The 26,691-nt window shown below is 36.8% G+C and overlaps 2 protein-coding genes across 2 annotated transcripts; one reads left to right on the top strand and one right to left on the bottom strand.

Moving 5' to 3' along the window:
* Window positions 1-1,422: 1,422 nt before the first annotated feature.
* Window positions 1,423-11,382, top strand: LOC112052660 (protein D2-like). The gene is made up of 3 exons (XM_052887922.1): window positions 1,423-1,429; window positions 1,913-2,216; window positions 11,274-11,382. The coding sequence occupies exons 1-3, from the start codon at window positions 1,423-1,425 to the stop codon at window positions 11,380-11,382; spliced, it is 420 nt and encodes a 139-aa protein (XP_052743882.1).
* A 2,336-nt stretch (window positions 11,383-13,718) lies between these two features.
* On the bottom strand, window positions 13,719-20,331 carry LOC112052661 (protein D2-like). Its single transcript, XM_052887923.1, has 4 exons — window positions 20,251-20,331; window positions 19,400-19,520; window positions 14,945-15,155; window positions 13,719-13,887 (listed from the first exon to the last, which is right to left on the bottom strand). The coding sequence occupies exons 1-4, from the start codon at window positions 20,329-20,331 to the stop codon at window positions 13,719-13,721; spliced, it is 582 nt and encodes a 193-aa protein (XP_052743883.1).
* Between the last annotated feature and the right edge of the window lie 6,360 nt (window positions 20,332-26,691).

The raw sequence follows: 26,691 nt of genomic DNA on the forward strand, positions 1-26,691 counted from the left end.
AAAATTACTTACGGTAAGCTATTATTACTAGCGGACCCGATCAAGCTTCGCTTTAACTTTTGTACACTTCTTCCCTACCCTTACCTCTACCCTACCCCTATCTTACCCCTACTTTAACCCTACCCTACCTTATAGAGAGGGAATATGGAGCTTAGACCCACCACGCTGCTCCAATGCGGATTGGCGGACGTATGCTGTTAATGTTAAATTATTAATTAGCAACCACAAGAAAAATTCTTAGCAAAAATAATAGCTCAGTATTTCATAGCCTGACCAAGACTCGAACACAGGACATTGTGATTCGAAGCCTTATAGGCTGCCCGCTGAACCAACGAGGCACATTAAAAATTAATACAAAATGAGTCTCCCGACCAGTTACTATACATATCAAACAAAGAAACTACTGAACAGATTTTGATATAGTTTTCACCATGGAACTTAGAGATTTATAAGGAAGATTTAGGATTCGATATATTTCTTTTTAATTTAAGTAATTAAATATCACGTGTCTCAAATGGTTAAGGAAAAACATCGTGAGGAAACCTGCATATTTGAGAATTTTCTTTATTCTCTACGTGAGTGAAGTCTGCCAATCCGCATTGGGCCAGCGTGGTGGACTGAGGTCTAACTTCTCTCAATCTGAGAGGAGACTCATGCTCAACAGAGAGCCGAATATGTTGCCAAGTATGGTTGATAATAATGATTATGATGATATTTCTTTTTTGTGTAGGAGTTTTTATTTTCAATTTTTGTATCTAGTATCAGTTTTCATAGTTAGCGACCAAGTCTCGGAACCATAGGTCATCACTGGCAACACGCACTGTTCGAAGACTTTCGTCTTCAGGCACTGAGGAATTTCGGACGAAAAGATGTCGCGAAGCTTCCCGAATAAGAATAAGAAGGCTCAGAGTCACACAGCGGGCGATGGAACGAGCTATGTTAGGAGTATCTCTGCGTGATCGAATCAGAAATGAAGAGATCCGCAGAAGAACCAAAGTCACCGACATAGCTCAACGAGTTGCGAAGCTGAAGTGGCAATGGGCGGGGCACATAGTTCGAAGAGCCGATGGACGTTGGGGTCCCAAAGTGCTGGAATGGCGACCCCGCACTAGTAAGCGCAGTGTTGGCCGACCCCCCACCAGGTGGACTGACGACATCAAGCGAGTCGCAGGGATTCGCTGGATGCAGGCGGCTCAGTATCGCGATGTTTGGAAGTCCCTACAAAAGGCCTATGTCCTGCAGTGGACGTCCATCGGCTGATATGATGATGATGATGATGATGATGATCAGTTTTCATGTGTGTTTCAGGCCACATTTGACACAGCAAACATATCATTGGGAAATGAAATCTTTCCAACAAGAGCACTGCTGTTTCCATGTATTGACTTTGAAGCCAAATCCAAAACACTATACACATTTATGATGCTTGGTAAGTTTTTACTACAACTTTTCAACGCTTGAATTAGTCAAATGTACTTACTAACTAAGGTTTGAGGGGTTGTTGAAAAGGAAAGAAAACGGAGAAGTTTATTTTCAGAAACGAATAACATTGATATGCTTCGTAGATTCCTTGATGGTGACAGCAAATTGGATAGCTTTGGAGGGATCGGGCTATGAAATAATGAAGTATAAATCTTTTTTCTTTCTTCGAATCCGTGACAAACGGAATTACTCCATCATTTAAATTGATCCTGAACTGATCTGAGCGTTTGAGATGTATCTTTGGTGTAATAATTGTTTTATGCGGCGGGTATTCCACATATGCATCCGCATACTGATTATCGCATATGCGATATGCTGGCATAAATTTATATCGCTTTAAGGCAGAAAAAAAAGTCTGCGCACTGCAGTAGGTCATTAAAAACTGATGAAGATGCTGATAATAATGATGATACCGATAATGATATTTCAGACGTAAAAAATTCGATAATACCTAATAATGATTATGATTCTGATAATGATGCTGAAATTGATAATGATACTGACAATGATAATGATGTTCCAGACATAGACGCTCCAAGTCGAAACTCCCCCGTGCTGCGTTCCTACATAATCGCCATCCACGTCAACATCCCCCACACCAGCGTCATGAGAGGCTTCTCCGCGGCGCCCTACGTCCCTCCCACCCCAGAGCCTGGCTCCGGTCCTCACCGATACGTCTTGATGGTATATGAACAGTGTGGAGAAATTAATAATAAGGACGAGGAGTTAATCAGGTATTGAATATCTTTATCGCTGAAATTTTTGACATTTTTGACGTCCAGAGAGGAAAGCTGAGAAGTTATCTTGAGGGCCAAAATAGCTATGGATATGACTTCTGGGTTCGATCCGAAGGGCGGTAGGTTCTAATCCAGTTCAGGGCATGCACTTCCAACTTCAGTACATTTTAAGAAATTTAATATCACTGGTTTAAATCGGTGGAAAAAAAAGATCCTGAAAATTTTCTTATTCCCTACATATGTAAAGTCTGCCAATTGGACTAGCGTGATGGAATTTTTACCCCAACCCTCACATTCTAAGAGAAGACTCGAGCTCTAGTAGGAAAATAGTAAGCCCAAGTATGTTAGTTATGAAAATTAACGTGTTGAACAATGTCTGTATTGCAAAAGAGCGATTCACAAGACACTTAAATATACATAATATAGACATCAAACGTATTCTTAGACAATCGTCAATCACTTTTAAAATACTAGCAAATGTGATAAATGAAGTTGCAAAATTAATGCTTACACTTTGCATGTAAGTGATAGGTACTACAAACTGCAGCCCTGAGTCTATAAACCTTACCTAATCTTACCTACCTACCCCGTCAACATCTAATTATAACAATTACCTTACCCAACACATTGGCACATTTTGTTCAGTCATTGAACTCTTCACCTGAGACTGCTCTTTCTTTACTGGCGAACAATGTACCTTTATGAAATGGGAAATTTACATTCAGACGTTAGCAGTATAGATGTTTTAAAAGCATTTAAATTGATTAAAGCCAAGAAATAAAGAAAAACGCCTTACGGTTTCTAATACACTTCATGCATAACTGCACAAGTGCTATTTAGAAATTGTAGGCGTTTACGTTGACAAACAATAATTAATTTAGAACTAGACTTATTAGATTCTAGGAATATTTTATACATTGCATCTCTTAACCTACAAGGAAGATGTCAATATGATGCTTATTCACAAAATTAATAAATTATAAATCGTACCTGCTTACCCCGTCAACGTCTAATTGGACAAATCATCTATTGTGTGCGGTGTTCCAAGACTAGTTTCCTATTATTATTATTTATTATTTTATGATGGAAATAATTTCGGACTTATTTATAATTAAGGCGATAGACCCAGACAGTGTTAACTGTGCAATCTATTTGAGTTAATAAGTGTCGTATAATTTATTTTTAATTTCTTTTTCTATTGTTTTTCAGATTGGGAGTCTTTCGTTGGAGATTCAAAGTAAATGAATTCTTACAAAAATACTGCTTCACAGAATTAATAGCGGGGAACTTTTACACATCGGAAATACCAAACGATTATAATGATTTTTGTTAAATAAAAAAATACATACATACAATTTGTTAAATAAATGTTTATTTTGTTTTGCTTACCTAAATCGACCACCTAAATCTCCATAGTTGGCTACGTTACTTAACTATGCTAGCATGAGAACAACAAACTATCATTTTGTACTCTCGTAACTTGAATTTTAAGCGTTCGACCAATTGATAAAATTATCTAATAATATTAATGATATTATTAGATAATTTTAATGTTTCAAAAATGTCTCATTGAAATATATGAATTTTGACTTTGACTTTGACTTAGTGTCATTCATTCCTTCGGCCCTACAACCCTTTGTGGGTTTTGGCCTTCTCTGCCACTTTTCTTCTTTTATTTCTTTTTCCCACGTTTTTTTCCTTTAAACTTAATGACTTTAACTTTATATTTTTATAAAATGGGGATTAAAAATCCTTAAAACTCTTCAAATCCAGTATCATTACAATGTAGGTGTACAATTGTTTTAAGTAAAACTATAGGTATAATACAAATCTTATGTTTTTTTTATAATACTAGAATAAAAAAGAAAAAATAACTAAATTGCTCAAATAACACAAATTTTGATACAAATTTGAATTTTTATCGAATTAATTGGTATGTAATTTTTATGTTAATTATAATGATTGCGTCTACATATCGCAAGGAGCAGGTACTGAATTGGAATATACGTTTCAGGTTGAGAACACAATACCAGCTGGGCTATTCACTAATTTTGGTCTATTAGCTACCAAATATAATTAACATCAATAAAAACAGTATTTTTCATAGGTATTCCATAAGGCTGTTAACAAAACTCACAATGTTAAATAATGCCTAGTAATTTTGATAAGTAAGCAATAAGTTAATAGTGAATACGAAATCACGTAACTTGAAAATCAACAGTAAACTAGCTTAAGTTGGCAAAGTTTATTTATATCCACAAAGTAAAGTTATCAAAATTAGTGAATAGGCCAGCAGGAATTGTAAAACTCAGTAGAGTACAGTTATCATTTAAGTACCAATTTCATCAAATAACATTAATTATAACTTGACTTGTCATTTTGAATTCATCAATATCATAGTATAATCTAGGTAGATGCCCGCGACTTCGTTTGCGTGAAATTCATTTGTTCTACTAATCTCGTTGGATTTTTCTGTAATATTCAAAATAAATAATAAAAATATTGTGATATATTCCTCTGGAATTGCTTAACCGATTTGGATGAAGTTTTATTCGTAAATTCGGTATGTTTGAGAAAATATTGTTAGCTATTATATAATGGTCCGCCCCCATTTTTTACCCGAAAATAACGTTTGCCCCGACCGAAAATAGGCCGAAAGTAAGAGTACCTACTGAGGCAGAAATCCTCAGTACTCTGAGGATTATCTGTACTTATCTGACCAGGGTATTTCGTTTATATATTACTTATGACTCAGTTCAAATTGAACGATGGATAAAAAGCAGTCGCATTTATTATGGATAATTAAATATTACCTATGCATTTACAATCATAATTACCAAATAAATGTTTGTCGTTCACTTTTGAGCTAATAAATTTGCATGTTTTCTACATAATGGTGATAATAGGAAAAAAAAGTGAACTAATTGCAATTAGACGGGTATAAGAATGAGTGATACCAAATGAAAACCCATACCCAAGGATTTGCCAAAGGTGAGCTTGTAATTGCTATATATTAAGTTTTATACAGAAGCAGGTTTTAGTTTGCGGATGTTCATTATGAATCTATACTAATATTATAAAGCTGAAGAGTTTGTTTGTTTGATTAAACGCGATAATCTCAGGAACTACTGGTCCGATTCGAAAAGTTCGTTCAGTGTTAGATAGCCCATTAGTTTCGAGTATTTTTAGAGTTTCGATTATTAGTATCGAGGAAGGGTATAGGCTATATATTATCCCCGTATTCCTACGGGAACGGGAACCACGCGGGTGAAACCGAGTGGTGTCAGATAGTACTAAATAATTGGTTTATTTTCTATTCTCCGCGAAAAGCCGACGAATTTGTGCAATAATATTTTTTTTATATTAAGATGACCCAATTCAAAAATATGACCTGTAGTAAAATATAATATAAAACTGATGTGGAACATTATTTTAAACACTTACCAAGGTTTACAAATTGGTACAAAATATCTGTATCCTCTCTGTAGTTACAAAGATTCTGGCAAAAATCTGGACTTCCTGAATGTTCAATATATTATAATATAAAAAACCTGATTGCATAAAAGTACTGAACTGAAAAGAGAAAAACTAGTATCACAATGGCTAGTAGAAACTTTTTTTAAAGGTCCTAAATTGTTGATTAGAGCTAAGTACCTCCTACATTGAAAAAAACAATATATTTTTTACATAAAATTTTTAATTTTTATATATTTTTTAAAATACGATCCAAAACGCTGTCGGCCATGATGGTCTATATTTTTACTGTTTCATGACGTCACGTAAACACTAAACCTTAACCAAACGGAATGTTAATATTTAATAACAGTAATTAGTTGGGCAGGGCACATAGTTCGAAGAGCTGATGGACGTTGGGGTCCTAAGGTGTTAGAATGACGACCTGGCACCGGGAAGCGCAGTGTTGGTAGACCCCACCTCTAGGTGGCCTGAGGACATCAAGCGAGTAGCAGTAAGCCGCTGGATGCTGGCGGTTTGAGTCCGTTTTGTTTGGAAATCCGTGCAAGGGGCCTATATCCAGCAGTGGATATCCATTGGCTGTTAATATGATAATGATGATGATGAATAATTAGATTAGAATTTGACGTTTATTCCTAATACAAAAAAAAGCTCAAAATAAAAAAAAACATACATACATTCAACCTTCACCTTGTTGGAAATGGTTAAAAATATGGAAATTCTGTGTTTTTAGTGCTGGATAACATGTTGAAACTGTTTCTTTCGTGTGCTGCTTTAGTGCTGCTCGCTAATAATGCCTCAAGCCAGGGTAGATGGCGGGAGAAAAGGGCCCTGAGTGATAACTTCCAAGACTTAGTCAATACCGGAGATATCGATGCCATCCCACAAGCTTTGCTTCCGGTAAGATCTTATAATCTAATTAATGGTCATACGACATTTATTTATTTATGTCCAACAAAATCATATGTAAAATAAAATACAAAAGATATAATTTTACTTGTAAGTAGCCACATCATTCACAAAGAATAGAACAATTAAAATTAATAGTTGAAAAAAATTAAATATAACATAAATTTGTGTTAATTTAAAAGAAGAAAAAACATAAAATAACGAAGAAAAATTAAAAGGAATCTGTTCAATTTATAACTTAACACAAATATTAATAATATTTATGATAAACTAGCGGACGCCCGCGACTTCGTCCGCGTTAAACTCGATGTAAACTTTCAACTACCCCTACCCCGTTTTATAATTATTATTAATATAAACTTTATACAATAACAATAAAGCTCAAATTGACTACGTTTTAGTTAGAAAACATTTGTATGGGAAAAAGAAAAGAGCTATTTTTATGGCTTTTCCGGCAATTATTCGAATTTTTCTCGCCGTAAAAACCATCCTAGAACTTCAACGAACATTTTAAAAAAAGAATTGGCCAAATTGGTCCAGGCGTTGTTGGGTATGCGCTTACCAACGCATTTTGCGATTCATTTTTATATTGATAAATAGGTTACAACCACAAATTGAACACAATACACTAAAAACTTAAATAACACTGACGTTATATGTAACACTTTTTTCACTTACGTTTCTCACCTGGTACCAGCTCAGAGGGCCTAGTGGCAATTTGATACTGTTATCACGTTAACGTAAACATGAATTTCTAAGGAATTGAAACAGCGCCATCTATTGGCACTACTGCACAACTGTTTCAATTCCATATAAATTTGCGTTTACGTCAACGCGATAGTAACAGTATAAAATATTAAACACTCCCACTAGGCACACAGAGCAAGTCTCTACTAACACGCAGGTATTCCAAGCACATGAGACGCTACTGGAAACCTAAGGTTTCAGTATGACATACTCATGCTTATTAGTTAGAAGAAAAAAGATACATAGGTTATACGTGATTATGCTAATTAGCAAACCTGAGGGCCTAGTAGCAGTTTGATAATGTGACAATCGCGTTGACGTAAACGCGAATTCCTAAAAAATTTAAACAGCGCCATCTTTTGGCACTACTGCACAACTGTTTCAATTCCATATAAATTCGCGTTTACGTTAACGCGATAGTAACATTATGAAAATATTGAATAGTCACACTAGGCACCCTGAGCTCAGTCGCCGCACTGTCATCGCGCCGTTGACAATTCGAAATAATTTTTGCGTGTCAATAGTAAACATCGAATGTGGTTTATGTAACCTATGTACCTCTTTATTCTTCTAACATCATTGTTTCTAATAGTAATAGTATCTAAGCTAAACAGACGGACACACATGGCGAAACTATAAGTTCTTAGTAGATTGATTGACTTGACGGCCTCCGTGGCGCAGTGGTATGCGCGGTGGACAAAACGGAGGTCCTGGGTTCGATCCCCGGCTGGACAGATTGAGATTTTCTTAATTTGTCCAGGTCTGGCTGGTGGGAGGCTTCGGCCGTGGCTAGTTTTGTGTGACTAGTTTGTGTTTTTAGTGGCCGTAGTTAGCCAATAACATTTAGCGTTCCGGTACGATGCCGTGTAGAAACCGAAAGGGGTGTGGATTTTCATCCTCCTCCTAACAAGTTAGCCCGCTTCCATCTTAGATTGCATCATCACTTACCATCAGGTGAGATTGTGTTGGGTGTTGTCTAAATATAAAATTTACATTTTTCAGCTATATTTCGGAGATGAGCAAGCAATTCAAAACGGCACCTACACCACGGGTGAAGTGCGCGATCCACCAACTATTCTATTTCAGTTTGAAGAAAACTGCTTTTACATATGCATTGTATGGTGTAAGTATCTTTCAGTAATAGGGATGATGACTTGAATGTACTGATTTTTATGATACATTCGGTTAAATAGGGTCAATGTTAACTAATTAATACATAAAAAACAAAGATTGTCTGGATATTTGCAAAATAATTGAGATTATAAAATTTCAAAATCTATTAAAAATCTTTTATCGTAATTAGACGAAAATTCATACAGTTTTAGCTTCCTTACATTAATGTGACATTTTTTAATAAAAGAACTATAAACATAAACGCACAAATAATAAAGATATTAGTAATTTTGTTTGAACGCACATACAAATCTAACGATCATTACATTACCTACGACGTCATTAGTTCGTGCCATTTTGTATGGGGCGTTTTTCAGGGACCCGCGGCAGCGCCGCAAATCTGACCCTTTAAACCCCTGTAGCTCCGAAAGTAATGATCGCAGATACCCTGTTGCTTTTACAAAATTGCTTTACTATTAGCATACTCTTAATTTATATACAATTTAAAAAACTGTCATCATCCCTATTATTATTACTACCCCATTTTCACCTATTTGGAGATTGATTGCACTCATCTTTATTTATTTATTATTCTCCAAAACACTTATATTGAAATTAAGCCTAACCATAGTGCAACACAAACCACAGTTGGTTTTACTGTGCACATGTATATCTACAATTATACTAATATTATAAAGCTGAAGAGTTTGAACTTAAATAAACAACAACAACAAGAACCATGATAGCCCAGTGGATATGACCCCTGCCTCCGATTCCGGGGGGTGTGGGTTCGAATCCGGTCCGGGGCATACACCTCCAACTTTTCAGTTGTGTGCATTTTAAGAAATTAAATATCACGTGTCTCAATCGGTGAAGGAAAACATCGTGAGGAAACCTGCATACCAAACTATTATCCTAATTCTCTGCGAGTGTGAAGTCTGCCAATCCGCATTGGGCCAGCGTGGTGGATTAATGACCTTACCCCTCTCATTCTGAGAGGAGACTCGAACTCAGCAGTGAGCCGAATATGGGTTGATGACGTAAACAATAACAACAACTTACAACTTTACTTTATTGATTTATCAAATATCCTCTAAAACTAACAAAACTTTAAAAAAAACTTCACATTTACATTAAGTTTGCTTTAAATTGTAAGATTGTAAATGAATTATTGTTTTTGTTTTGGCTCAGTTAATTTTATTTTTTGTCAATTATCACAAAAAAGTGTAAAGAACATCACAAACCCTTCAAGGACATAATTAACCGACCTTTTTTTGCAAATCCAGGGCGGAACGCACCTAATCGGGCAGAACCCCTTTGGGGAAACTTCTTACAGTATTTGAACCCTAACATAAATACCGACATTGCGATGTCTGAGCCGTGCCCCGTGAGATACTATCCACCAAACCCTGTTGCTGGAACTGGACTTAACGAATACTATTTTTGTCTTTTTAAACAAAGAGATGGTTTAATTAGTGTAGACCTTACTCCGTAAGTACATTATACATATCTATGCTAATATTGATAGGAGAGCAGTGATAGCCCAGTGGATACCTCTGCCTCCGATTCCGGAGGGTGTGGGTTCGAATCCGGCCCGGGGCATGCACCTCCAACTTTTCAGTTGTGTGCATTTTAAGAAATTAAATATCACGTGTCTCAATCGGTGAAGGGAAACATCGTGAGGAAACCTGCATACCAGAGAATTATCTTCATTCTCTGCGTGTGTGAAGTCTGCCAATCCGCATTGGGCCAGCGTGGTGGACTATTGGCCTAACTCTTATTAACCTTCTTAACGAGTAATAACATTAAAAATCTAATAATTATGCCAACTTAAAATAGACGTGTGGACTACATTTATTAACAAACTAGCGGACGCCCGCGACTTCGTACGCGTGGAAATCAATGTAATATTTCAAGCCCTATTTCATCCTGTAACTTTCTTCGTATTATGGTCTTAAACCGTGCCAAGTTTCATTTGAATTCATTTAAACGGACATACCGACAGACAAAATATCGAAAAAAAAACTATTTTTGGCTTCAGTATCGATTGTATCGACCCTCCACCAGGTGGACTGACGACATCAAGCGAGTCGCAGGGATTCGCAGGTGGCGCAATATCGTGATGTATAAAAGTCCCTACAAAAGGCCTATGCCCTGCAGTGGACGTCCATCGGCTGATATGATGATGATGATGATGATCGATTGTATAATGCCCACCAATAAAAGTTTTCAAAATATCTTCAATGTGCAGAATTTGACCTTTTACAGTGTTTTATTATAAATATATAGATATAGATAGTATCTAGATGGCGCTGTTAATCAGTTATGCTACGGTAACATTTGCTGTTACAAATGGTATAAGTAAAATTTCAAATTGCGATTAAAAGTATACAATTCGACCAGTTTTATTATAGACTAGCGGGCCCGGTCAAGCTTCGCTTTGATTAATGTGCGCTTCTTCCCTACCTTTCCCTACTCCAACTCTACCCTACCCTACCCCTACCCTATACATGCTATGTATCAGAGATGGCGCTGTATGTTAAAAAAGATTTTCCCGCTTTTCCGTTGAAATTTTTCCTGAATTTTCTTTGCTATAAACCTCACGGAGCCCGAGCCCTTTCCAACGAATGCAAAACCGTAGAAATCGGTTCGTGCGTTCTGGAGTTATAGCGTCAGGAAGGAAAACCCGACTTATTTTTATATAGTAGAGAATATATATATATAAAAATAATACGAATAAATAGATATCAGAAACGCAATATGTGAGCGGCTGGACTTTAGTAATGAAATAAATGTGTCACTTGTTTACAGATTAGAGGTGGATCGTCAACTTTTCGACGTTCTTGAGTTTATAAGACAGTACAATCTCGAACTGATTGCCGGAACCAAGATCAATGTAGAGCATCCCGCAACTTGCTGAGAAATGAGTGAGCTAAGAAAGAAGAAAAATAAAAGTTATCCTTATATTGTTTTAATTCATCCAAAATAGAAATAAACACTGTAAATTCACTAGTATACTACTGTTATAATTTATTTAATCACATCACACTAATATCACACTATCACACTAATATTATAAAGGCGAAAGTTTGTGTGTAAGTGTGTAAGTATATTGTTCCTCTTTTACGCTGCGGCTACTGAAGCGATTTGGCTGAAATTTGGAATGGAGATAGATTTTAGTTTGGATTAATACATAGGCTACTTTTCATCTCGGAAAAAATCCATGGTTCCCGCAGGATTTGTGAAAAACTGAATTCCACGCGGACGAAGTTGACGCCCGCAACTTCATCCGCGTGTACTCTAGTGTACTATAAAAATTCCGTTTAAAATAATGCTATTCGCTGCCCGCGAGTATTTTATCGAAAAGCCCGTCTGCGTTGAAGAAGCCGACAGTCAGGGAATGCAGTTTCAAAAATCTCCGCAAAAAGTGATCCGAATTTAACTACTACACAGCGTACGTATGTACGATGTCTGTGTTTATTGTATATACAGGGTGTCCCGTAAATAGTACGACATACAGGGTGATAGCTGACATCAAGGCCTACTAAACTAATGAAATATAAATTACCCGGTTTTTAAGTAACATTATTTTTTCTCCAAAGTTTAAAAATCCCTACCATGTGCTGAAAGATTACTTAACCGTTGATTTTATGCTTGATAATTATTATTGAATACTTGTTTCTACTATATATATATATATATATATATATATATATATATATATATATATATACATACTAATGATTTAATTATTTAAATTAAAGAAATGTAATTATTTTCACTAAAGTATTTTTTTCCAAAAAACGATCCTAATTATTTTTTTATGTTAAACGTTTTTTTTTATATGAATACTTTAGCGTTCACAGTGAAAAAAATATGTTCTACGCAAAGTATCAAGCATACATCAAGCATAAAAACAAGGACTCCAAAAATGTTAGATGTTAGTACATTACCTTTAAAAACTTGGTCACAATTGCAATTATCGTTCCGCAAGGGGTTGATTTTGTAAAAATCGTTATTTTTTAAATTGCTCCTATCACTTGAATATCAAAATAATTTACACTGAATTATACTCGTAAGGCAGTTGAAATGACAAATAAATGCCAATGAAAAAAAAAGCCAAGAAGTTATTTTTTAATTTTTAGGGTGCCTTTGACAACTAAGAACCCTTTTAATTTCCCGCCCGTATTTCTGTCCGCAGTTTTGTTCAGAGAATATTAGTACTAGAAAGTTGTAATTTAGCACTATTACGTAAATAAGGTACGCTGATAGAGTCGTCAAATAAAACTTCGAAAATCTTTTTTGAGCACCTTCCCTGCGTTTAAATAATTTTTTACTCGTCTAACCCATAGTAGTAGGTCTTTTATTGTAGGTGTCTATATATATTTTTTTGTCTGTTTTTTTTAATAAACAGTATTTAATTTAAAAATTTTGTTAAGAGTGGAGTGTTCCGCACCTCAACCAGCTAAACAGTAATGTAGAAATCCAGCTCGCCCAACACTGGCTAGCCGGGCCGCATTTGTGCATCTATGGCCCAGGTTGGCCATAGATGATGAATCTATATTATCTGTATTATCAGAATCGAAGGGTTGTCAGTAGGCACCGGATGACATTTTGTTACATAGAAATTCAATGTCGTGTATATCAAGTAACATATGCCAAAGTTACTGAATTAACCTGATGAACAGTCTCAAAGTTTAAACAAATTTAACTATCCAGGCTTGCCTGTGATTCTGATACTGAAATATAAGGAATTTTATTTTGTAACTTTGGAGCCCTCCCATTCCATTACGTTACGGTCAAATCATCAAATTTGCAAACACACCTTTTAGCTATCAACTAATCCACTTTATCCTTATCTGACGTGGTGGATGAGTATTTTTGAAGTTACTTTATTTTATCCTTGCCTAAACTATCCACGAATATACTTATTGGAATAGCTTATACTTATTGGAGGTACTCAACAACGTGCAAGGTCTCTTATGTTCAACTGTCGCAGTCGAGTAACTGCGAAAATCCCCTCTTCGGCTCTCCTACTATAAATATGTTTTTATAACTCGACGGAGTGAGTCTCGAATTCTTCTACTTTCTGTGCCTAACATGTTAGAGACGAAATCGATAGAGTAAGTCATACTGTCGAGTTTTAAAAACATCGTTTCAGAATAGTTGTGGATGCAACCAGGTAGGTATAAAGCAGTGAAAATCAATGAATCTTTAATTAATTCATTTTAATATTATTTACTAATCAACTTTTTATTATTGACAGCAGCAAGAGCATGAGGCATCGGAGTCTTCGTTGGATTCTTCCTCTTTAGAGTTGCAGTTAGTGAGTTGCGTCAGGAAGAAGTTTCCAGCGATGGGGTCTCCAAGCTGATTCACTAACACGAAATCTGTCATATTGAACAGGTAGCTGGAACCTGCTATTCTGAAATTAGAGAACACTATTCATTTACGTACCGTTATGTAATCCAAGATCTGTATATATCAATAGTGTAACATCTTTGTCTATTGGCAATTTGACTTTGTCAATTGGCAGTCTACAGTCTTTGGTATGTTTTTATTCAATTACAAGTTAGCACTTGACTGCATCGTCACTTAACATTAGGTGAGATCACCTAATGTCGCACCTTTCACTTTTCAGGCGTAAGTATTGAGACGTACATAGTGTATGCTGCGGGGCAACATACCCTATTTAGTCAGTCGATCTGAAAGAGTAAACTCCATTCGTGCGTCGAAACTGACACCCACTTTTGTTTTTTTTTTAATAAGCAAGCGCTTATTAAAAAAAAACAGCGCTGCAATCACGGCTGATGGTAAGCGATAATGCAGTCTATGGTGGAACGCGCTTGCCTAGAAGATGCATATTCACTCTTGACTTGAACCCATGTTGAAGGTGGTGGGGAAAACAGAAGCTGGAAGAGCATTCCACATTGCAGTGCGTATAAGGAAAGAAGAACTGAACCGCTTACTACGCGACCGAGGAATATTGAACTCTCTGGGAGTGTGAAGTTTCAGATTCACATATCTGGATACCTGGCTGAGGTGGGGCTAAATAAACCCCTATTTCTTAGGACCTGTTCGTGACAGATAGACAGACGGACAACAAAGTGATCATTATCCTAAATAAAAGAAAATATCCCTAACTTGATGGCCTCCGCGGCGCAGCGGATTTACTAGACGGAGGTCCTGGGTGCGATCCCCGGCTAGGCTGATTAAGGTTTTCTTAATTGGTCCAGGTCTGGCTGGTGGGAGACTTCAGTCGTGGTTAGTACCACCTTACCTGTAGAGAGGTACCGTCAAGCAATTTAGCGTTCCAGTACAATGTAGTGTACAAACTGAAAGGGGTGTGGATTTTCATCCTACTCCTAACAAGCTAGCCCGCTTCCATCTTAGCCCGATTGTATCATCACTTACCAGCTAGGTTAGCTGAGAATTTAGTCAAGGGCTAACTTGTAAAAAAATTAAATATATTAAAATCATACTGTGGAATGATTTCCGCGACATCGATTGTAGCATTCTGTTTGTAGACCATGAATAAATTGCGCGTTGGACCAGCCCCGGGGAAGGGAAGGTAGCTTTGGTAGGGGGTGGCCTGGTCCCCTTCGTACACGTTGTTATCAGGAATGTTCACCACCAGATAGTTCAAATACACGAGCTCCCTGGAACCACTGAAGGCGAATCCTACGTCGGCATCTGTGAATGATTACTTGTAAAGTCCTTTTTATGAAAGAAGTCTCCCAGACGCGGTGCTAATGTCTTAATGGCGCTCATTCTCATTTGGTAATGGCGGTCTTATTGTCATTTGTGTAAGGCACTGTCAATTTTAGTTCAGGTTTTAGCCGCAGGACTTCTTTTCGGAAAAGGACTCTAGGTAAAGATTTAGCCAGCCATGATGGAATGAATATGACATCTGCCTTCGATTCGAAGGGCGTGGTTCCTAATCCTCTCCGAGGCATGCAACTCTAAATTTTTGGGTGCACTTTAAGAAATTAATTATCAAGTGTCTCAAACGGTGATGGAAAAACATCGTGAGGAGACCTGCATACCTGGGACCTTTTTTATTATCTATATCTGTAAAGTCTGCCAATACGCATTGGGTCAGCGTGGTGGACTAGAAGAAGAAAGAATGAAAGAAAATAAATTTATTCAAATTTAAAAGTTACAAACAGTATCCTTAACTAAAAACAGCATGTCTGTCTGTAACCCTTAAAAAAGAAAGGGTGTACAGCTCAGCATATGCCGTGTACTATATACAAGCATAACACACGGCGCTGATTTTCAGCTGAGACCCGTGTGACGCCACAGCTAACATAAAAAAAATAAAAATGAGAACAAATTCAAGTGAATTAAATTCAATCAGAAGCAGCAAATATGTTTAAAAATAATAATTAAGTACCAATTAAACTACAGATGTAAAGATATATAGGACTATTGGCCTAACCACTCTCATTCTGAGAGAAGACTCGTGCTCAACAATGTCGGTTGTTAATGATTATGATCATTAGCAGGTCGCCTCAGGAATATGAAGTTCAGGCTTAGGGTTAATGTAAAATTCATGTTTTTTTTTGCTGGAAATTCATTAGAAGATTCCTCGTAATCCAATATCACGTTAAACGATTTACATTTACATAATCTTGATCGGACAGACAGACTTACTTTCGCATTTACAATATTATTGTATGGATGGATGGATGAACAGATAAAATTAAAATTATCTATAAAATTAGCTATTTTACCGCGCATGCGCGATGCCGCAACCAATATAGCGCAGGTCCGTGCGATTTTTTTAAATATGGAATGTCTATAATAATGTAGTCAATGCCATGTTATTATTTAAAAAAAAAACGTGTGGTATTTTTTTCACTCGAGGACTACCGCGGTAAAACTATTGCATAGCATTTTTTATCAACTTAATTTATGCAGTATTTTTTTTTTCTTTATATTAATTCAAGTTTTTTCTTTGATATACTTCAAGTTACCCTTTTTGTAGGACGCGGTCAAAAACCACGCTGTCTCACCTAGCATTCTCTCTAAAAGAGATAGAATTAGATATAAGCAGTTAGCAGCTAGTCTACACGCATACGTCGCACGCACACAAACGCCCTGCCGAAGTGTGCCGAATTGAAACGATGTTAGACGATGATAGTACGATAGATAGTAGATTGTTAACCGAGGGTGGAAAGAATCAATTCCCGAGGTATTTAGACGTCAGACGTAAAGCAGTCGTCAAATTGGACGACTGCTTTACCGACGTTGTGACTACTCCCCGCTAGGCGGCTCTCTCTAAGGAGAATGACTTACGTAAAAATCTCGTTACATCCTACTCGAACAACCACCAATGTGATAGAATTCACTTTTCCTTTGGTGGAATACCTATACCATTATTATTGCTTATTGCAAGATAAAATTACTGGTTCACATTTATATGGTTTTTAACCGACTTCCAAAAAGGAGGAGGTTCTACGTTCGGCTGTATGTATGTTTTTTTTTTTTTTTTTTTATGTATGTCCAGCGATAATTTCGTCAATTATGGACCGATTTTGAAAATTCTTTTTTTGTTTTGAAGGGTTTACTTCCAGGGTGGTCCCATTTTTTTCATGTTAGGATCTGATGATGGCATCCTGGAGAAATTGAGGGGAACTTTCGAAAGTTGTAGAGACGGCTAGTGCGTTTGTTAGTGTTTCCATAAGATATTTTAAACCACTACAATTTTATGAAGGTTTGGAGTTGGTCTGATGATGATGATGATGTGGGACAGTGAAGAGAACTCCTCGACGGTTCACAGTAGCTACCTCGTGTTTGGACTTGATAAATTTGTATTGATGAGAACTTTCCACCTAGATGGATTGTGACTGTATTAAGGGTCTGATGATGAAGACGAGGGACAGTGAAGAGAACTCCTCGACGGTTCACAGTAGCTACCTCGTGTTTGGACTTGATAAATTTGTATTGATGAGAACTTTCCACCTAGATGGATTGTGACTGTATTAAGGGTCTGATGATGAAGACGAGGGACAGTGAAGAGAACTCCTCGACGGTTCACAGTAGCTACCTCGTGTTTGGACTTGATAAATTTGTATTGATGAGAACTTTCCACCTAGATGGATTGTGACTGTATTAAGGGTCTGATGATGAAGACGAGGGACAGTGAAGAGAACTCCTCGACGGTTCACAGTAGCTACCTCGTGTTTGGACTTGATAAATTAGTATTGATGAGAACTTTCCACCTAGATGGATTGTGACTGTATTAAGGGTCTGATGATGAAGACGAGGGACAGTGAAGAGAACTCCTCGACGGTTTACAGTAGCTACCTCGTGTTTGGACTTGATAAATTTGTATTGATGAGAACTTTCCACCTAGATGGATTGTGACTGTATTAAGGGTCTGATGATGAAGACGAGGGACAGTGAAGAGAACTCCTCGACGGCTCACAGTAGCTACCTTGTGTTTGGACTTGATAATTTTGTATTGATAAGAACTTTTCACTTAGATAGGTTGTGACTGTACAGTGTACACACGCAGTAGGTGTGCTAACACTAAAAATAAAAAAATAAAAATTTTAATAAAAAAAATTCAACCGACTTCCAAGTCAAAAAATAACTTTAACTAAAAAGCAAAAAATAACATCCTACCTATGTGCTACCTTCTAATCAGTTTGAAGGCGGTGCCAAGCCAGTGTCGTGTTTTAATTAAAGCTGTTTCTGAAAGAACCACATAAATTTTGTAGTTAAAACGTGTTTAATTAAAACATCACTGGCTTGGCACCGCCTTCAAACTGATCAGAAGGTAGCACATAGGTAGGATGTTATTTTTTGCTTTTTAGTTAAAGTTATTTTTTGACTTGGAAGTCGGTTGAATTTTTTTTATTAAAATTTTTTAAAATAAACCTTCAGAGTGCACTGTGCACCTTAAAAACGTCTTGTCTACTCCACCACTATTCCACCGTCTTGGGGAGAGAGAAAGAGAGAGCGCAAGAAGAAGTGAGACGGCAAATAGTCGTTCGAAAATAAATATAACTTTAGACAAAATTCAGTTTAGATTTTTTTAATATTAAATACTTTATAATATTTAAAATTAATTGTCATTATATTTTTTAATCATTATCTATTTTTTTTAAACTCCGTCACTGTTAAGTAACAAATTAGTATCCCGCCAATTTATGTCGACTTTTCAAATTTTATTTAGGGAACTCAACACGTTATTGTTGCGGCTTATTCCGATTAAGAAGTTTGCGCTAAATTTACACTGGCTGTTTAAAAACTCACATGGCCGTAGCATTATTTTTAAAATTACTTTACTTTTTACTTAAAAGTTTTCTTCTAGAACTTTATTAACGTCTGAACAGGCTGTATGGTCAATGATCTTTGCCTGTCCCCGAATTTAGTTGGGGACAAATTAAAAAAAAAACATAAAACTCTTCACAGCTAATGACAGCAGTTCTATTTTTAAAGTTCATTCCGGCCCTTAGGTGGGAAGTAATTTGTATGAGTTATTCCCTCCCTGTGTAGGGAAGCAGCATTTTCCACCCAATACTCAGATCAAAACAACACCACTTTCCGAGTATGAGAAATGAAAAATATATTTGTATATGTCGGCGCCAGTGAGTTATATGATTGGTTTGCTCGAGGTAATACGAAAATAGGTGGGGAGTAGTGAGAGACAGAGTGCTGGAGATATTATAAGTGACCGCTCGGGCGGTCTAGCTCATTCTTGTCACGGCGTCCGATCCGTCCACACCTTTTGTTAGATAATAATCCTTTATGAGATTGTTATGGGATAGGTGGGAGAGTGACTTGAGTGGTAAATTGTGTAAGCGATTAGTGAGGTTATGCGAAGTGAACCTAGTGCAAATGGCAGAGTTAATGACCAATGTCAGGTCAGCGGTTCTGTCCATAATTATTTCAATGAAGATAAGGCTTCTCCGTTTTATACTTACTGATGTAAAACAACGCGTACAGAGAGCCGTTTTCGGGCTCGAAATATATGAAGGGCATGATTGATGTGTCATAAGCACATATGAAGTTCCCAAGGTTGACCTCCTTATTACCGAATGATACCTGAAAATACAAGCAAATAAGTATTCTTGCCCGGATAGAGATATGACCTCTGCCTCCGATTTCGGAGGGTATGACTTTGAATTCGGTCTGGTGTATGCACCTCCAACTTTTCAATTATGTGCATTTTAAGAAATATCACGTGTCTCTAACGGTGAAGGAAAAACATCGTGAGGAAACCTGCATACCAGAAAATTTTCTTAATTAATCTCTGCGTGTGTGAAGTCTGCTAATTCGCATTCGTCTCGGCGGCGACTGTTACAAGTTAGCCCCCTTTCTTCTTAGACTGCATCATTACTTACCATCAGGTGAGATTGTAGTCAAGGGCTAACTTATAAAGAATAAAAAAAAAGCCAACAATATTCTAGACCATTAGACAAGTTTTAATTAAAATTATTAGATAAGTAGTGCACTAGCGCGTCGAAACTGGGGCGAACAAAGATAATAATACCTAAATATTGTCTACAATGTTGAGTTGTGTGTTCAGGAAGTGTAAAAACTTGAACATTTAATGTATGAGTAAGTGATCACAAAATTGTGCATGTGTGCGCTCAGTGGAGTAGCTGTAGGCACTTAACATGTTCGCTGCGGTACGAGGTCAATTGACCTCGTAAGTCTAGCATCTTCAAGAGTTACGAGGTCGATGGACCTCGTACCACACCACATAAAGTTTTAGTATGAGGTCAAAAAACGTCGTAACGCACCAGAGTAAAGTACAGAAAAAAATACTCACAGTAACAGTGTTGTTTGGGACTACAGGCACAATTGCTGGCACTATTGAGGAATTCATGAAAGCCTCTTCCATTTCATCCATGAGTACATCAGTCGCAGTTGTTGGAGCCGCAGTTGTGGGAGGCGCAGTTGGGGGAGTTGCAGTTGTTGGAGGTGCAGTTGTTGTCGGAGGTCCAGTTGTGGGAGGCCCAGTTGTGGGAGGTGCAGTTGTTGTGGGAGGCCCAGTTGTTGTTGGAGGCCCAGTTGTTGTAGGAGGCGCAGTTGTTGTTGGAGGCGCAGTTGTGGGAGGTGCAGTTGTAGGAGGCCCAGTTGTGGGAGGTGCAGTTGTTGTTGGAGGCCCAGTTGTTGTTGGAGGTCCAGTTGTGGGAGGTCCAGTTGGAGGAGGCCCAGTTGTGGTAGGTGCAGTTGTGTTAGGTGCAGTTGTGGGAGGTGCGGTTGTATTAGGTGCAGTTGTGGGAGTTTCAGTTGTCGGAGCCTCAGTTACTGGTGCCGCCGTACGAATTCTTCCGATCCACTGTGGGGCGCGGGCAGAGACCACCGCAAAGGCCAAGCAACACAGAAGGACACGCATCGTTAACTAAACCTGGATACATAAAAACATTATTAATCACACTAATACACTACACACTATCACACTTCACACTATCACACTTCACACTATCACACTTCACACTATCACACTTCTCACTATCACACTTCACACTATCACACTTCACACTATCACACTTCACACTTCACACTAATATTATAAAGGCGAAAGTTTGTGTGTAAGTGTGAAAGTGTGTAAGTATGTTTGTTTCTCTTTCACGCTGCCGCTACTGAAGCGATTTGGCTGAAATTTGGAATCGAAATAGATTTTACTCTGGATTAACACAGGCTACTTTTCATCCCGGAAAAATCCATGGTTCCCGCGAGATTTGTGAAAATCTGAATTTCACGCGGACGAGGTCGCGGGCGTCCGCTAGTTAATCATAAAATTTAAGTGATTTCTTAAAGTTATTTATATGATTCCAAAAAACTGGACAAGTGCGAGTTGAACTCGCGAGATGAGGGTTCCGACAAAATAAATTTCATATCATAAAATATTTGAGGTCATTTTTCGTTAAATATTTTTCTATGTTTACGGAAATACGTCATTGCATACAATATCAATGTTGTACGTCATTGCATACAATATTACAAGTGTACAATATTGTATTGTGTTAATCAAGACTATAATATATCTTAATACCAAATTTCAGCTAATTCGGTTCAGTATTCCAGGCGTGAAAGAGTCAATATCATCAGTTTTCGCAAATCTCGGGAAACCATGAATTTTTCGGGATAAAAAGTAGCCTATATGTTAATCAGGAATAAAATATATTTCCATTCCAAATTACAGCTAAATCGCTTCAGTAGTAGCGGCGTTAAAGAGTAACAAACATACATCTAAACCTCCATACAAACTTTCGCGTTTATAATATTAGTAGGAAGTAGGGTTACATATTTCCCAAACTGCTTAACGGATTTACGTAATTAAGATATCATTAGATATTATCTTAATTAATTGGCCTCTCTAGAAGTGCAGCTAGTTCCATATTAGGACGAGTATCCAAAGCTGCTCCAAATTTGGCTAGGCAGGGAGAACAAACCGAGCAGAGAACGGGGAGTGTTGATCGATCGTCAAGGAATTCCTTAACCCTACATCCTGTAGTCACAAGTTCAGGACTCTGTACGGAGTTTTTCTCTCTACCACGCGATGGACCCGGCACCCGCACGGTGAATCCATGGAATGCTAAGACATTCGTCTCTCTCTGAATAACCAAAATGTTCTTAGGTGGTAGTGGTAATAGGTGAAATTAAAAAAAAACCAACACGACAACTGTGAGAGCTTAAGACATGAGTTAAAAAAAAAACGAATATTGCAATATGGGTGTCAAATTCAAGAACTCATCAAGAGGATTTCAAAATTGTATAACATGGTTATATTAAAAAAAAATGGATAAATAGAAAAACGCCATTTATTATTCGCTATACGCCAACAATGCCGACTTACGGCCGTTTTCAATAACCTATCTATCCGCCATTTCGCTTACTAAAGCTAAGAAAATCTATCTTTCTATTCTTATCTGCTTTTCAATAATCTACTGACAGATATATAGTTTGATTATATAAAGATAGTTTGACTGTTACTGATAATCGAGGATAGCTATCAATCACAACCACAACGCATGCTACGTTTACTTTGGGACTAGATAGTGACGTGTATATTGTCAAAAAACAACTGCCTCATTGATCTAGTACCTACACATACTTGGCTTTGTACCATGAGATTAATAGGTTCGAGTCCTGGGGGCGCAATAAAATACTTAGCCTTTTTTTTATTTGCAATAAAATTGGGTATGTTGGTGGTGTAACACACCCGTGCCTCGAATAGCTTGCTAAGAATTTATATGAATACAATTTAGTTAAATTTCATGCCAATAAAAATTGACAAAAATTTGTGTTTGTCTAGGGAGACATTGTAATTTGTCAAAGCTTTTAGATTTTGTTAATTGTTAAATTGAAGTTAAAAAGTTGTTATAATTAATAATGTGCTATAAAAACACTAAAACGTGGTAATATACAAGCACACCTATATATATATATATACAATATACAAGCAACTCCTAATCAAAACAAAACCAATGCACAAAATATATTCAATTTACTTAAAGTTAAGTTCAAAGTTAAAATTTACCCAATATAATCCTTTTTTAATATATTTTAAATTACGTTACCTTCCTTTTACTGGAAACGTAGAAGTCCTGACTCGGTTAGAAACAATACTTAAAATATATATAACGACTAAGCCTAATTTAAAATACTCCTATTATATATTTGGCTACAAAACGCTTATGAAGCCATTATGATATGCAAATTTACTTTTTCTAGTTTTTCTATTACGGCTGTAATAACCGATAATGTTCTATAACCAATAAATTGCTAGTTTTATGTGGTATTACACGTAGTTTACGAGCAATTATAAATTATTGAAATTATATAAATTAATCTATTTCGTATCCAACGTTAGAATATTCCATATCAATGAAATAAAAATAAAATTTTCGAATTATATATGCGATTTACTATAGGCGCTTTGAATCTGAGCTACGGGTGAGTAATACATTTTTAAGCTCCAATAGCCTTATGGTTAAGACAACTTAACACTGATATTCCATCCGTTGGTCTGTTGCACCCAAAGACGTTTTATACTATAGACATGTTAAATAAATAAAAATAAAATAAAATAAGCCTTTATTACTGATGGTTAGTTACATTTACATTTTAAAGTATATACATAATTCTTATTAATTAGTAGCTTGTCCTTCGACATAGGCCTCCCCTAAAGATCTCCACTTTTCTCTGTCCTTCGCCATTCTCATCCATTCAGGACCGACAACCTTTTTAAAATCATCCTCCCAACGTTTCACCTGTCTTCCCTTATTTCTCTTACCATCCAATAGATACCATTCCGAAATTGTTTTTGTCCATTTCTCGCCCTTTTCCCGTATCATGTGTCCTGTCCACTGCCATTTTAGTGTTTTGTATACTTTTTCAAAATTCTTAAATTTAGTAGTCTTTTTAATTTTTGTTAATTTAAATTTACTCTATCTTTTCTCCTAACTCCACTCCACACACTTACACTTCTTTCTATTCCGTTTTGGCATATATTTATTTTATTTATTAATTTTTCTGTTATTGCCCATGTTTGGCAGCATACGTTAAACATAGCAAAATGCATGCGTTGTATATTTTCCTTTTCTCCTTAATTGGCATATATAGACATGTTACGTGCCTACAAAATCGCCGCAAAAAGTGAACTGAATTTAGTAGCTACTCCACCGAGCGCACACATGCAGAATTCTGTGTTTATTTATGCTTAATATATTATATTCAGTTTATAAAGTTTATAAACTCATGATAGCCCAGTGGATTTGACCTCTGCCTCCGAACCCGGAGGTTCGAGTCCGGCCATGGTATGCACCTCCAACTTTTCAGTTGTGTGCATTTTAAGAAATTAAATATCACGTGTCTCAAACAGTGAGGAAACCTGCATACCTGAGAATTTTCTTAATTCTCTGCGTTTGTGAAGTCTGTCAATCGGCGTTGGGTCAGCGTGGTGGACTTTCGGCCTAACTCCTCTCATTCTGAGAGGAGACTCGAGCTCACAGTGTCGAATAAGGGTTGATGATGATGAATTAAAAAAAAAGTTGTGGGCGTCCGCTAGTTACAAATAAGTCATCAAATACTTGGTCAATATTAGTCTTACCAAATGCCATAAAGGCGTGCCTGACATAAGGGTTCTTAGTTGGCCAGCTTCCGAATGGTAGGACTGTTGTGTCCCATGGTGGAATCTGATTTCCCATGCATACAACATGTTTGTTGAAGATCAGCTAAAATTCATTATTAACATCAATAGCCTTGGTCATGACCTCTGCCTTCCTTTTAATTTCTAATCCGATTTGGGGCATGACCTCCAACCTTTCAGTTATGTGCAATTTAAGGAATTAAACATTACGTGTCTCCAACGGTGGAGGAAAAACATTGTGAGGAAACCTGCATAGCTGAGAATTTTCTTAATACTCTACGTGTGTGAAGTCTGCCAATCCATATGGTCAGCGTGGTGGACTTACCCATCTCATTCTAAGAGAAGACTTATGCTCAAAAGTAAGCCGTTGGTTGATATTTTTTATCTTAAAACTATATTTTTTATTAAATTAACAGCGGTTATTAATAGTTATGAAAAAAATAAATAAACGGATAAATAACTTCAGGACACTGGTTTATATTAGGTATATTATATCAGAAATAAAAAGATTATCAAAAATATAAACTAACAATTCTAAAAGCAATTAACTCAATATAAACGTGTTTCCATATAACCAGCTTTATCAATAGCTGCAGACAAAACAATATTATTATTATTTTTTGTTGCTATGTATGAAATATTTAATTTACAGTCTTGTACTCGTTATTGAATAGTTTATCGTTATCAACCCATATTCGGCTCACTGCTGAGCTCGAGTCTCCTCTTAGAATGAGAGGAGTTAAGCCAATAGTCCACCAAGCTGGCCCAATGCGGATTGGCAGACTACACACACGCAAAGAATAAAGAAAATTCTCTGATATGTTGGTGGTGCATGCCCCGGACTGGTAAAAGTTGGAGGTGCATGCCCCGGACCGGATTCGAACCCACCACCCTCCGGAATAGGAGGCAGAGGTCATATCCACTGGGATATCTGGTGCTGTACAGAGATTTAAAGGGTCTGATTTGCGGCGCTGTCGCTGATCCCTGAAAAACGCCCCATACAAAATGATACGCTTCAATAATGTTGTAGGTAATAATGATCGTTAGATTTGTATGGGCGTTAACCAAAATTACTAATAACTTTGTTATTTGTGCGTTTATGTTTATAGTTCCATTATTGTAAAATGTCACACTTAATATAAGGAAGCTGTAAGAATTTCATCTTTTATTTTACAAATATCCAGACAATCAATATGCAAGTCCTTCAATGCCTAGTTAACATGACCAAGTTAACCAAGTAGGCATTGATGGACTTACGAATAAATGGGCCATTGAGTCACAGTGCCAAAAAAAATCTCCGAATCATTTCACCGCGGCTAGTTGCCTCAACTGGTGACAGAAGGGCTGGCTCAATTTATGCACAAAATATCAGCCAGTATTCTTGCCACCATTCCACGTGGGCATGATAGTTATTAGGATAAGTTATTGCATTCTTTCTCAATAAATAAAAAAACCATATGAACATCTTATACAAAATAAAATATCTAAAGGACCTCGGTCATATAAATATTTATTACTTTTAATGTTTACAAGATTCGCTCGCAGCGTATATCGGGCATGTATTGCTGGACTGGCTAAGCTTGTTGCACGAACGTTCTTCGCAGATATCGTCGAGCTTGCAAGGCACGTAGCATAATGTCCGGAAAAAGTTGCCGGCTACAGGATTGCCGAGCCGATAGCGCGATACAAACTCTGAGATGGAGAAATTGCCGAAATTTGAAGAATATCTAAAAAAATTAAAGAATTATTTTTTTTATGCTTTTCTTGCTTGCCTTTTGTTGCTACATAAATATACATGTATAAACTGTTTTTATTTTTTTCAGCCGACTTCTTAACACCACCAAAAACAAAAAAAAGCATTGTCGCCTACTAATCGGTTATGTTTACCAGCAGGCCATTATGTATCTCAGTGTACCATACAAATAATGAGTCACTAAACGTTTTTAATCGTATTTTCGTTTTTACAATCATCACCTAACATTGTGCTTACAACAAAATGAAAGTTATCGTCATTTTACGTATAATGACAGTATAGTCAAGTAGTGATACGAGTAATTTTGTTGAAATAAGCATGTTAGATGATCGTAAAAACAAAATATCACTGTCACTGTT

The sequence above is a fragment of the Bicyclus anynana genome, chromosome 20 (genome assembly GCF_947172395.1).
Source record: "Bicyclus anynana chromosome 20, ilBicAnyn1.1, whole genome shotgun sequence".
NCBI lineage: Eukaryota > Metazoa > Arthropoda > Insecta > Lepidoptera > Nymphalidae > Bicyclus > Bicyclus anynana.

Excerpts from the sequence above, each read along its gene's own strand:
- LOC112052660 (XM_052887922.1), top strand. Across the intron at positions 2,217-11,273 it reads AAGGACGAGGAGTTAATCAG|ATTAGAGGTGGATCGTCAAC; the intron begins GTATTGAATATC and ends ACTTGTTTACAG.
- LOC112052661 (XM_052887923.1), bottom strand. The coding sequence starts at position 20,331 with ATGGATGAAATGGAAGAGGCTTTCATGAATTCCTCAATAGTGCCAGCA. Across the intron at positions 19,521-20,250 it reads TCCCAAACAACACTGTTACT|GTATCATTCGGTAATAAGGA; the intron begins GTGAGTATTTTT and ends TTGTATTTTCAG. Across the intron at positions 15,156-19,399 it reads GTACGCGTTGTTTTACATCA|ATGCCGACGTAGGATTCGCC; the intron begins GTAAGTATAAAA and ends AATCATTCACAG.